We start from the raw sequence: 13,219 nt of genomic DNA on the forward strand, positions 1-13,219 counted from the left end.
TTTGGCAGGCTGTGTGAATACATTAACGAGGCTAATTCAATTAAACAGGTGCAGATTTCACAGCTGCCTCTCTCATGAGCATGAACGCACACGAGCGCACACACACACACAAATCCTACAGGTGTTGTGTACATGCTCGCTTCATTTGACTCTGACGTCTTTCTCAGCGAAAACCTTGGCATTCGATCAAAAGCATAATGATATGCAGATCAAGTGGTGTGTACTTGTGTGTGTGTGTGTGTGTACGTCAGTCAGTGCTTGTGCCTCAATGGGCCGGTGTTCCTTTGAATCAGAAGTACAGCTCAATAAGCTCTACTAGCAATGGTAATCTGTATAATTGAAAGGGTATAAAATAAGTGGGTGGAAAAGTGATTGAAGCGCTAGGATGGCGTAGTTAAATTAGCTAACAGAATCCCAGGGGTCAACCAATAATGTTAGCCAAGGGTTCACAGTGCAATGCAATTCATTTACTCAAAAGCTTTTCAGTACTGTATGTTTATTTGTGTACTTATGTGTTTGACCAAAAAAGACTATGACCCACGTGTTAAAAACACTAAGCATGTCTTCTCTTGAAGTTACTCTTTCCCATTTCTTGGCAGCCTTCGCTCACAAATGCTCTTACAGCGAAGCAGCAATTCATTATAGATAAATAGGACTCATTCATTGAAGAATCTGTAAAATGTCTTTAAATTTTATACAAACATAAAAGAAGCATTTGAAGTATGTGCTTGTGTACCCTTTGCGTGCATTTTACCTTTTGCCTCGTTCCATTCAGCTCGTCAGTTAGTTGCTTAATCCTCGTCTCTTTCTCCTCCACCATTCTCTTGAAACGATTGCGGAGCTTGTCTTTCAAATGCACCATTTTGGCCTTGGTCTGGAGCAGAAAGAACAGTATTATTTAGTCATTGTCATAAACTGGAGTCAAAGTGTTAGTCAGTTTACTTTTAACGTTGCTTCTATCGTTGTTAAAATTGATCGAGAGAAGCAGTTATGAGCAAAAGTGTTGTAGATTTTTTAAAAAGAATCAAAATAAAGTTTTAGATTTAGAGCTGGGCGATAGAACGATAACGATATGTATCGCGATATAACTTTTACTCGATAGAGAAATTAAGCTATCGCGATAGACCTCGCCACTCTTGTTCTCTTAAAAAAAAAAAAAAAAAAAAAAAAAAAAAGGTCAGCCGATCCAAATTCAGTAGCGCAGAGCCGAACCAATCACAGCCGCAGCGTCACGTCGCGTGACTTGCTACGTACAGCACAAGTGCCAAGCCGCACGTGTGTTTGTTTGGGAAGCAGCCAGCGGGTAATGGAGGAAATGAGTGTGCCGACTAGAAAAATCAACCGAGCGTGACCGAAGAGAAAACAGATGATGGTTCCAATGCCGGAGAGATTGTCGAACGGAAGAGCCATAGAAGTTCCGTAGTGTGAAGGTATTTCGGCTATTTCAAGTCTGACAAAAAACAGAGTAGCGTGCACTGTAAATTGTGCTGAAAGCAAGTCTGGAAATACAATAAACTGGTGCATGCGTCACACTGCGCCACGTTATTGTTTCGGTGAAATGAATTTCTACAATACTGTTACTGTTAATTCTACTCTCTGCAGTGTTTAAATGCTTACATATACACACAGTTACTGTCCGTCCACACATACGACTCGGTTCTGCTTCTATGCCCCAGCTTTGTTTACTTTTTCCCACCGAGGCTTCTAGACTTCTGATTGGCCAACATTTCTGCACGGTTAGGAATCTAGCGCCACCTGCTGCTTTGGCATGTTCATAGCAGCGTTTTCCTTCATTTCTGCCTTTATGTGTGGACGGGATTCTTTTTTAAAACGAAAACGGAAAATCTCCGTTTTCAAAAATACCCGTGTACGTGTGGACGTAGCCTCAGTCTCTGACTGGAAGCGCTAATTCGTCATTTGGCTTTTGTCAGACTAAAGTAACTGTTAAAACTGTTTGAAAAGCTCAGCTATACAACAAGGAGAGATTGAGAATTTCCTTTTAGTTCTCAGTTTATTTGATATTGACAAAAGTTAGTCAGTTTTGTCTGTTCTTCTGTAAAACAAACTAAGATTTATTTTTAGAATTAATATTTTGTTTCTAAGTGGAATTGACAATTTAGTCTGTTTCGTTTGTTCTATTTTGAAACTTAAACGCTTTAGCGGCTGCCTTTTGTGTAGTTTGCAATATTTGCCTTTATTTATCTGAAAAAGTCTCATGTTCCTTAAGTACATCTACCCTGTTGAACTTATTATGGGAAATAAATATTTAAATCAAAACAAGCTGCTGATTATTTCACATTTTATTTGTGAGCAACGGCACATTTAAATCTTACAAATAGTTATTTGGCTTATATCGTGATAGATATCGTTATCGCCTGAAATGAAAAAAACATATCGTGATATGAAAAAATCTCATATCGCCCAGCTCTATTTAGATTCCTGCAAAATGTCACACTATGATTTCGTCACAGTGATTTTCTTGCTCTGCACACACATTAATATGTTTATACACTTAGATTACATTATAATGTACATGCAAGCATTGAGACTGCCTCAAGGCTAAGCTCATGCACAAATGCAAACAAACATTGGAGTGCTGGACTGATGACACTGGGCTTATCTAATGTGAGGTCAACAAGCGACTGTGCTTTTCTTGTGTGTGTGCAGTGTATATGCACGCTGATTTAATGGGTTGTTACACCGATACAACAGAAGTTCCCTCACAGGAAGACTAAAGCACTAAGATTCAAGCCAGAGTACGGTTCTGAACTTACCAGTGACTAATGCATTGCTAATCATTCAATATTTAATCCATACATGAAAAGAAAGAGCAGAAAGTTAGATTCCTTTACACTACCACACGATGGGAAATCACTAATTGCTGGAATATTTTGTAACTGGCAGAAATAGTGTTAACTAAACTTGCCGGGAGATGATACCACTGATTAATTTTCTCCAGCTTCATCATATCCACCCCTTTTCCCTATACATAAGTCTGCTTTCTCTCCCTCCCCCAATCCCCTTCAGCCATTACTGAATACTAAATCAGACCCCCCCCCCCCCCCTTTTTTTTTAATTTCCACACAACCTAGTTTCATTTTTCTCCTTGTGTCATTTAGCCTTGACATAGCATAGCATCTTATGCGTTAGGTATGGCTGATGTGAATTTATTGCTATTGTTATCTTTTTTCCATTTGCTGCTTGTCTGTCCAGCTGTATGCTATACATGGCTAAATCATTACCTGTGCATGTGGTACAGATATTGATTCCCACCATTAGTAATTTGCAGTAAAATCTTGACAGTTCGACGTGCTAACACAGCTGTGTTTAAGAACCAAACAGCACCAAAAGTGTTCTTTTCGTCAAAGCACAAATATTGCCAGAGGTATTTTGTGTAATGTTTGTTTCTTGTAGATAATAAAGAAGTCTGTGTTTGAGAGTACACCATATGTATGTTTGTGTGTACATGTTAGCTAGGGAGAAGGGAAATAGAGGTGATTGTATACAGCTACAGTGTGTTTTCTGCTGATTTTTGCCATTGCATTCTGCTGCTTATGGACACATATTAAAGCTGTAGCTGCTACACAGTGAACTCCAAACACAGCTTGAAGTTTATACCACAAATGTAAACAAGATTCGTCTATGTACAGTAATGAACATTCCTATTATCCCTGAGTATATAAAATCCCAATGAGCAGTGATCTTAGCATCTTAGCTTTGGCTAAAACCTCTATGGGGGGGATTAAAACTTCCTTAATGCATGAAAAACCTTGTTTTGTGTGTGCAGATACTAAAGTGTCCATGTGTAACTGCAAATAAAATCTCATTCTCTTTAACAATCTCAGTAGCCCACACCAAAAAAATCTCCCTTTTTGTTCTTCTTCTTCTTCATCATCAATCCATACAACTGTTAAAAATCAAAACAACAAAAGCTGAGCAGAAACCGTAACATGCACAATTTGTGCGTGCTCACTGGGTTTTGTCAGCGCGAATAAATATTCATTTATTCTTATGTTTGTCGACAACGCTTTTCTATCCTACCACTAGGCTTCTTTGTCCTGCACTCAGAGAACTTGGGCTGCTCTAAGGTTCTGGGTTTTCTTCTCTTAAGTTGTTGTGTCTTCCTGTCATCATATTACTTCTCATCACCTGCTTGCATAGCCTGGAACCTCGCCCTGGAAACTGGAGAAGTGGGAAGTGATTTGGAAAAATGAGGGCAATAAAAAAAAAGCACAGGGATGAATGGAGAGATGTGATATAAGGTTATATGCTAACCCAATCAGCAGGCTGCTGTTTGCCGACAGTATAATCAACATATCGGCCTAATGTCATTACAGCTATATGAGAAATAATATTGCGTGAAATGATATTGTGCGGCGCACGCGTGTCTGTGCGGCACACACATGAACTAGCTCCCACGTCCAGATGTATGTAGCCCCCAGCACTTCTTTGGCACAAAAAGACACAAAGATGCAAAATCGTGCATGAATGCAGACATAGCGCAAAAGACTGTCCTTATCGAAAAAACAATTTCAGGATGATTCATTAATTGATCACCTGATGGTTTTCATTGATTACATAAAAAAATACAATTATAATATTATTTCATCCCACTGGTAATTCATTTTTCAAGATTTTAAACAGTAAAACCAAATTTATCAGGAAAAATAGATCACTTCAAATTTAATTACTGTTTTTATTTCATGTGCACAGCATGCGCACGTGTATATATTTGTACAGTCACACAAAAAGGATGCCCACTGGCTCTGACACAAAAGGATATTAGTTAGTGTGTGGCTTCCATATCCTGAATGCATGAGCTGCTGATGGCCTCTATTGATGGACACTGGCGTGAAGCCATCACTCAAGTTATGGAGCTTTAATTGGAGACAGCATAAAACGATAAACCAAGAAACATGCATGGCTGAACAGCCCAATGTAAACCATTAATCATAGCATAGGCAAAGACAAGTGGCCGCCGCATACACACGTGTGAGCAGCTGCAGCGGTGCACGCAGACTGCTCTCGCACCACACACCTTGCATATGTGTGCATGAAACACACGCACACACACACACACACACACACAGAGCAGAGACAAGAGACCCAGTCACATATTCTCATGATAGATGACCCATTTAACTTTGATTTCTGAGAGAAATGAGCTTGCCAGTGATACAGGGTTACCACACACACACACACACAGAGGTGCATACACTTACTCACTCATTCATGATATACATTGATACTAAACATGGGTTACATATATGAAGTCACACAATGCATTCAGTTTATATGCAAATAAGAGTTTGCTTTATTTTGCAGACCAGTGTGCAGTCCCTCTCTCCCACATGTGCGCGCACACACACACACGCACACACACACACTTACTCTGCCTCATATTTGCATGTAAAGCCTTATAATATGGGGCTGATTTGTGATGTAAGCAAGAAGTAAATCGTTCAGCTCTGTCTATCATACCTCTGCTCTCCTTTCAAATATGACTACTCTCTCTTACTCTCTCTCTCACACACACACATACAGAAACTAACACAAAAAGACAGACATATGATGTGTTTTCATAACATTTGATGGTGTTTTTTTAAATATTATATTATATTTTTTACCTAACAGCTGTAATGCTTGGGAAACAAGTCACCAGTGTCAGCACTAAAAGTTAGTCCCAAACAAGTTAAACAGTGCGTCTCAAATCTTTTTAAACAGCTGAAATTGAATTGCCTTGAAGCTCTTTTATTACTTAACCGCTGCGGCTAATTAACACTGACTTCCACATGCAACCTGGCGATGAAAAATCAGAGAAATCCTGGGACAGTTACAGATCTAGGCGAGGGGGGGAGTGTTTATTAGATAGCAACGGGAGTGGGTAGAGATGTGATTAATTTGAAGAGGGAAGGCTGCATTGAGGAATTTCCTGAAAAGATGAATCCTCACATTTAAAGGGAATATGAGAAGTGACTGCTGCTCTGACTGAAGCAAGAAGGCTATTCTTCCAAATGGGAGAGAAAAGAAGAACTAAGGAAGCCCAAGGTCTCAGTGTCAGTGGGTTGATCAATTCAGTAGGCTGACATGAAACCGGAGGAAGACAGAGATGACAAATATTTCATATTTATTTCTTTTTTTAACTTAAAAAAATTGAATTATTTACCTCATGTGCCTGCTGTCAAATACTCAAACATTTCTTTCTCACCTTTTATACAATGACTAATTATCTCCTGTAAAGTTATATTGTTGCAGTCCAGGCCTTTTCACATTTGGTCCTTGATTGCAAATGCTAAAATTCGACTACACCTTACTACAGCTGCTGTCCAGTGACATATGAGACAGTGTTGATATTTAGACAGATGGATGGTATAAATAGAGGGATAAAAACCTATCAAATGCACACAAACATATAACATGTGCACACACACACACATACACAAACGCACGTTCCATACAGCAGGCTGCAGCCCCTCAGCGCTCCTCTGTCCTCACATGCTTGGTTTCCCCATCTAATTGCTGCTATTCGTCAGTGTGTGTGCGTGTGTTTTGTGTGTGTGCACATGTGTGTGTGCGTCTGAATTCATACACTCCTGTACTTTGTGTTTTTTGTGTTCCCTTCATAATTTTGTCTGTGTGCATTTACAAACAAGCACGGTGAAAAGAGAGAAAGTAGCATCATCAGACAGACAGGTAAGACTGGGAAAAGAGAAAGGGAGAAAGACAGAAAGATACAGAGGCAGACACACACACACACACAGAGCTGTCACAGTGCCATAGGGCATACAAAACCTGTCAGCGTTTAAAACTACCGGCTTGTACCCTGCCTTGCCAATTGGAATTAGTCTCACATCATATGCCATTTTCTTTGTCAAAAGCAACAGCTATTTTATTCTTACTACAACTAAACACAACAGTTTAAATACAATCAGAATCACTTCACTAAGTACCATAAAAGTCGGCATATTTGTTATTTCCCGAGTCAGTTTTCGCATGGTTCAGAGATTAAGAATTTGATTGTGCATATAAGAAATGCCGTTGCACACAGTGAGGCACGTTAAGCAACAAGGAATAGAAAAATGCACAAATGAAACAAAAGGCCATAAATGAATACAAATCGATATTTGAGATCACTGGCTAAGAAGCTTCCAAATAATACTTGAATACTTTCTTTTTTTGATTGAAGCGAATAAAAAAAAAATCGAAGTGCCTGAAACATGCTAATTGCAACGTAACTTGATATGTGATGTTGACATGTTGACATTTTTGTATATAAACAACTGAGACTGATTGCACTCCTTTGTGCAATCATGAAAATATGTGCTGAAGAGTAGAGCTGTTTATGTTCCGTATGGCCAGTGTGTGTCTGTGAAATTATATGACAGTGTCTCTCTCTCTCTCGCATGCTTTCTCTCTTTCCCTTTATATTTAATAAGAAGGTCAACATTATTATGTGTTTTTTTCCCCTTTCACGTGTGTGTGTGTGTGGGTGGGTGGGTGAGGGGGGGTGTTCAACATGATAATTTGTCAGTTTATGTTGTGAGGGGGTAAACAGATAAGCAATCCACAGCACAATCCTTCATCCTGCTCTGATTATAAATCAGCTGGAGCTCTCAGAAGCAATCAGCAAGAGCAATCTGCAGCCGGCACAGACACCTTATCAATCAGAGGGGGCCATCACACTGTCACACTCACACGCGCGCACATAAACTCCCATATTTGTACGGTCCTGCACCCGCACTCACCTACGCATACACTTCGACATAGAGACAGGTATGCCCCAATTGTAATTCTGCATCCCTACCCTGCAGTCTCTTCTTTTAAAACTTCCATCTCTGTTCTTTTACGCCTCTCGTGAAACAGGATCACAACAAGTGAGTCGCAACAAGAGTTTCATCCAGCCAGCTGCCTGGCGGCCACAGAACCGTGCCTAGCGAGACACATCACTCCTAATTACAGTCTGATATTAATAACAGAGAAAAATATTAATCTTGGAGGTAAACACTAAGCCGCTTAAAGGAAAATTGCAAATAAATCAGATTATCTTATAGGAATATCCTCCAAATAGGCCAGGGGGGTAATGAGAAACCTAGGCCCAACCTCTCCCTCGCTCCCGCCTTCTCTCTCTCTTTGTCATTTCCCACTCCCCATTCTCTTGCAGGATTGAAAAAGGTGTGACTGCGTGTACGTGTCTGGGTGTGTGTTTGTGAGCACGTCTGTGTATTTATAAAGCCGCAGTATGATCCACCGCCCCAATCCCACCCCACCAACTCCACCACCACTGGTGTCACCTGCCTTCTTCTTCTCTCTTACCGAATACTGCTGTATTCATTTTTCACCTCCAATTTTATTTGGGTTGGGGTATGGTGGGGAGGGGTGTGAGGGGGGCGCCGCCGAGCAGATTCAATTAGGTTCTGTGATTGGGCCGCTGGCATTCAACGAGGTCATGGAAAGGTTAAGGAATTCAGTGGCACAAACATGATTATAGCTCTGTAGCATTTGATCAGAAGTAAGGTTTGTCACGTCAAAGTGGAGCTCCTCTGTTTCTTGCACCGGGACCATCAGTTTAGCCAGAGTGTTATGTGAGAACGGCTCCAAGTGCTGGTTTAGCCGATTCGTCCAGTGAATGCTAATTGCATGCAGAAGACGATGAATAAACAGCATGTTTGGAGATATATACAAAGATATACAGCAGGATTTATGCATAACTCTGTCTTAGAAATGCAAAAAATCCTTGAACTCAAGAAAGTTTCATTGTTCTATCCCAAATGTGAAGCATGTGAAGTATAATTTTAGGCTGTTTTGCTGCCTCGAGTACTACAGAACTTTTCATTACTGAGGGGAAAATGAAGGAAGTCCAAGTCTATCACAATATGTTACAGGATAGAGCTGCTCAACAGTTAAAGCTCAAGCTAGATGCTGGGTGAGGCAAAAGGACAAGGAAATAAATTGGCAACTTAACAGCTCAGTTTCTGAGCAGCCCACTCAGAACCAAAGCCTTGAACAATATTGTGGACAACTTCAAGTAATCTGGTCACATTGGACAAGAAAATGGCTGAGGTGAAGCATACGGTAAATAGTCCAAATGTTGTGTGGGACCCCAAACCCTGTTTTTTGTGGCTGTTGCTATACTTGGAAGTTGAACTGGTTATTAAATTTTTTTATTAAATTTTCCTTATTTACAGTGTAGCTTGATTTGTATTTATTAAACATGCCCATCAGGGATGAGTTTAAAGATGAGAACCAGTAGAATTGTTTGTGTGTTAGCACATTTGGTTTGTGTTCTTTTGGCTCAAATGAGATTCATGTCACCTTTTTGAAATGTTTTTAATGAAAGCCAGCCCATTTCAAAGGGTTCACTGTTCATTGTCACTGCACAAAAGTGCATGTAAGATGTCCTCCAAATAAAGATTAATATGGAATATCAATATTTGTTGCTAATGCCCCTATCATGCTTCAGATAGGACAGACCCAGGACAAACTTGAGAGGTAATGTCTCTCATCTGGACTGGGAATGCTTCTGTGTCTCCCCCAAGAAAAACAGGTGAGGTAGAGACTGAGATTGGAGCATCTCAGACTGCTGCACCAGAGACTTGGACCTGGATGGATGCATGTTCCTACTGTCTAAAATCCATTAAAGTCTTTTGGAAATGTACAGTCATGTGAAAAAAAAAGTTTTCGGGGGTAAATAGTAGCCAGGTGCATCAGTGCTTTTAGTACTCCAGTAAAGTAAAAAAGCACTACATAAGATGTGGTTCATTTACCATTTACCACTTGATTAACTGATCATCAGTTGCTTTAATAAAAACATATATTTGGGAAGTTTGCTGGTCTGGAGCACTCAGATGCATGTTAACACAAAGCTATAATCCTCCCAGCAGTGGACCTCCCAGCAAAATCACCCCAATGTCAAACCATGCAACACTCTGGAAAACAGCAAAAAACCCAAAAGCTACTTCTCTACAGGCCCCATTTAACATGTGAAATGATAATGTTCATTTCAGTACAATAAAAAGACTGAACAAGTATGGCTTGTTTAGAAGGACTGCCAGGAGAAAGCCTCTTCTCCTGGCAGTCCTTCCATGGCAAAACATGGCAGTAGGTTTGCAAAGTTACATCTCAACAAATCACCAGACTTCTGGAACAATGTGTTTTGGACAGATGAGATCCAAGTGGAGTTGTACACAGTGCCATGTTTGGCCAAAAGCAATCAGCCTATCAGGCCAAACACCTAATAGGGGTGACCACAGGCTTTTGGCTTGTTTTGGAACCACATGATCTGGGCACCTTGCAGGTGGTAACTATGAACTCCTCTGTATTGCAATGTATTCTATAGGCAAATGTTAAGCCTTTTGTTTAATAGCTAAACCCGGGTGAAATTGAGTCATGCAACAGAACAGTGACAGCAGCAAATCTGCACAAATTGGCAGAAAAAAGGCCCAGTCAAAGTCGTCAACCTGACTAAAATGCTGTGGCAGGACCAAAACTGAGCTGTGCATAAACAAATCACTGCAAATGCACTGAAGCAACATTGTAAAGATGAATGGGCCAAAATTCATACACAATGATGTGAGAGACTAATTAAGTAACACAAAAAAACATTCATTCAAGATACATCTGATAACGGTGACTCTTCCCAGGACTTCATAGAGTACTGTGAAAACTTTTCCACGTGGCTTTGGGGGTGTTTCAACTCGGAGTCCACTCCAAGAGTAACAAGATCAGACACATTTCAGACACACCTGATTTTTGACCACTGAGACTGAAAATTGAGTTTTCTCTGGGTGCAGGTTTCATATTTACTTGCAGTTTATTGTCTTACCTTTGCTAGCTTTGGGTATTGAAAACTACTTGGTTAGGTTTAGGAAAGCTCTGCTCATCAAAAAGCGAAAGAGAGTCTCAGCACATGTGTGCACAGACGTTGCATGCTGCAAAGATAATAAGCATGAAAAGAGACAGAACGAATGTCCACAGAAACATTCATTTGCACTTTCTATTTTTTTCTGTGTGTGTGGGGGGGGGCACTCCACACACACACACACGCGCGCACACACACACACACTTTCTCTCACATGCACTCACATACACATATTTAGAGAGTAGCAGAGTAATAAAGCCCACCCTTGCAGTGAAATTAAAGCTAGTCAATGACACTGCCTGCTGAGTACACACTAAATCATTTTTATACTCAGATGAAACAACCAACATAATACTAGCTCGGCACGTGTATCTAATATCACCTGGAGACTCAGAAAAAAATAAATAAAACAAACAAAAAACAAAAACAACTAATCAAATGCCATATTGGATGTGTCAGATTCATGTCAGTACAAGAGATTAATACTAAATATAGGAAATATGGTACAATGGGAGTATGAGATCTTTTTATATTCAAAATGACCAGGCAGAGAGCACATTATGAGATATTGGATTGATAAACAGGCTGTGATGCTGTTGTTCAGTGAGTATAATAGAACTATGACGCTACTCCTGGGTAACCAAAGATTGCAATATGATTTTAATGTGTTTTATAGACACAAGCCCTTCAGTGAGAGGAAATTATGTCAATAAATAAGCAGACTCACATTTTAAAACAAAGGGAATCATAGTCAGTGAAATATGTGCACATATATTATGGTGTTTGGTTATCAAATATGATACACAATACGGTCATGCGTCAACACACACACACATATTCTGACAATAGTACTTGGTGAGCTCTCAACCCTGAGGTTCTGTGAGTGTTAGCGACACATGCTTGTTTTTTATGGTCTTTACCATATGTTTGCTATTTCCATAGCTTCAACTCGAACTTATACACTGCTCAGAAAACATGAAAGGAACACTTTTTTATCAGAGTCAGTAAAACTTCTGGGATATTGATCTGGTCAGTTAAGTAGCAGAGGGGGTTGTTAACCAGTTTGGTGTAAATACAATTAACAACATGTGCAGTTAGAGGGGCAACAATGAGACAACCCTTAAACCACAAATAGTTTTTAAAGGTCCAAGTCATTGACATTTTTTCCCTGCATCTTTTCTGACTGTTTTTTCACTACTTTTGGCTAACGTCAGTGTCACTACTGGTAACATGAGTTGGTGCCTGGACCCTACAGAGCTTGCACAGGTAGTCCAATTCCTCCAGGATGGCACGTCAATATGTGTCATAGCCACAAGGCTTGTTGTGTCTTCCAAAACGCATGTAGGAGATTCCAGGACACAGGCAGTTACTTTAGGAGCGCTGTAAAGCTTTAGAAGGTGCTTAGCCCATCAGCAGGACCGGTATCTGCTCCTTTTGTACAATGAGGAACAGGATGAGCACTGACGGAGCAACAAAGAACCTCCAGCAGCCCACTGGTGTAAATGTCTCTGACCAAACAATCAGAAACAGACCTCATGAGGGTGGCCTGGGGGTCCAATGTCCTTTAGTAGGTCCTGTGCTCACTGCCTGGCACCGTGGAACATGATTGGCATTTGCCATAGAATACCAGAATTGGCAAGTCCACCACTGGCACCCTCTAATTTTCACAGATCGAAGCACTGAATACATGTGATAGACGTGAAAGGCTCTGGAGAAGTCGTAGAGAACGTTATGCTGCCTGTTCATCGTTCAGTATGAGCGGTTTGGTGGTGAGGAATGGATGAACGCACAGATATCTACAGGTTAGACAACAGCACACTGTCTGCCATTGGGTATCGGGATGAAATCCTTAGACTCACTGTCAGACATGCTGGTGCAGTGGGTTCTGGGTTCCTCCTAGTTCACGATGCCCAGCATTATGTGGCAAGAATATGCAGGCAGTTCCTGGAGGATGAAGGAACTGATACCCTCACCTGAGCTAAATGCAGCACCTCTGGGATATTATGTTTTGGTCCATCCAACGCTGTCAGGTTGTACCTCCGACTGTCAAGGAGCTCAGTGATGCCCTGGTCCAGATCTGGGAGAAGATCCCTCAGGACAGCATCCGTCCTTTCAATAGGAGCATGGTCCAGTTTTGTCAGACATGAATACAAGCACCAATTACTGAGTACCATTTTGAGGTGCTCACAAGAAATTTCAACAAAATCGACTCACTCACTGCATCATTTTTTCACTTTGATTTTCCAGATGTTTTTGAATTCAGCCCTCTGTATGTTGATCATTTTTATTTCCATCAAACAATTGATTCTTTCATTCATAACACATTACCCAGTCCATATCAGTATAGATAACCAGCATGAT

General features: G+C 40.5%; 1 protein-coding gene across 12 annotated transcripts in view; it reads right to left on the reverse strand.

Annotated features, from left to right (window-relative positions):
• Nucleotides 1-13,219, reverse strand: part of pmfbp1 (polyamine modulated factor 1 binding protein 1) — a 99,032-nt gene that overhangs the window by 52,551 nt on the left and 33,262 nt on the right. For 10 of the 12 annotated variants that reach the window (XM_082547718.1, XM_082547716.1, XM_082547715.1 and 7 more), the window contains one exon: nt 755-874. In XM_082547718.1, coding sequence (XP_082403844.1) covers nt 755-874 — 120 coding nt within the window. Of the gene's footprint in view, nt 1-754; nt 875-1,617; nt 2,292-2,774; nt 2,850-13,219 lie in introns of those variants that run through there. The other 2 variants (XM_082547714.1, XM_082547713.1) reach the window with 2 other exon arrangements.

This window comes from Aulonocara stuartgranti (genome assembly GCF_965226115.1).
Source record: "Aulonocara stuartgranti genome assembly, chromosome: 9".
Lineage (NCBI taxonomy): Eukaryota > Metazoa > Chordata > Actinopteri > Cichliformes > Cichlidae > Aulonocara > Aulonocara stuartgranti.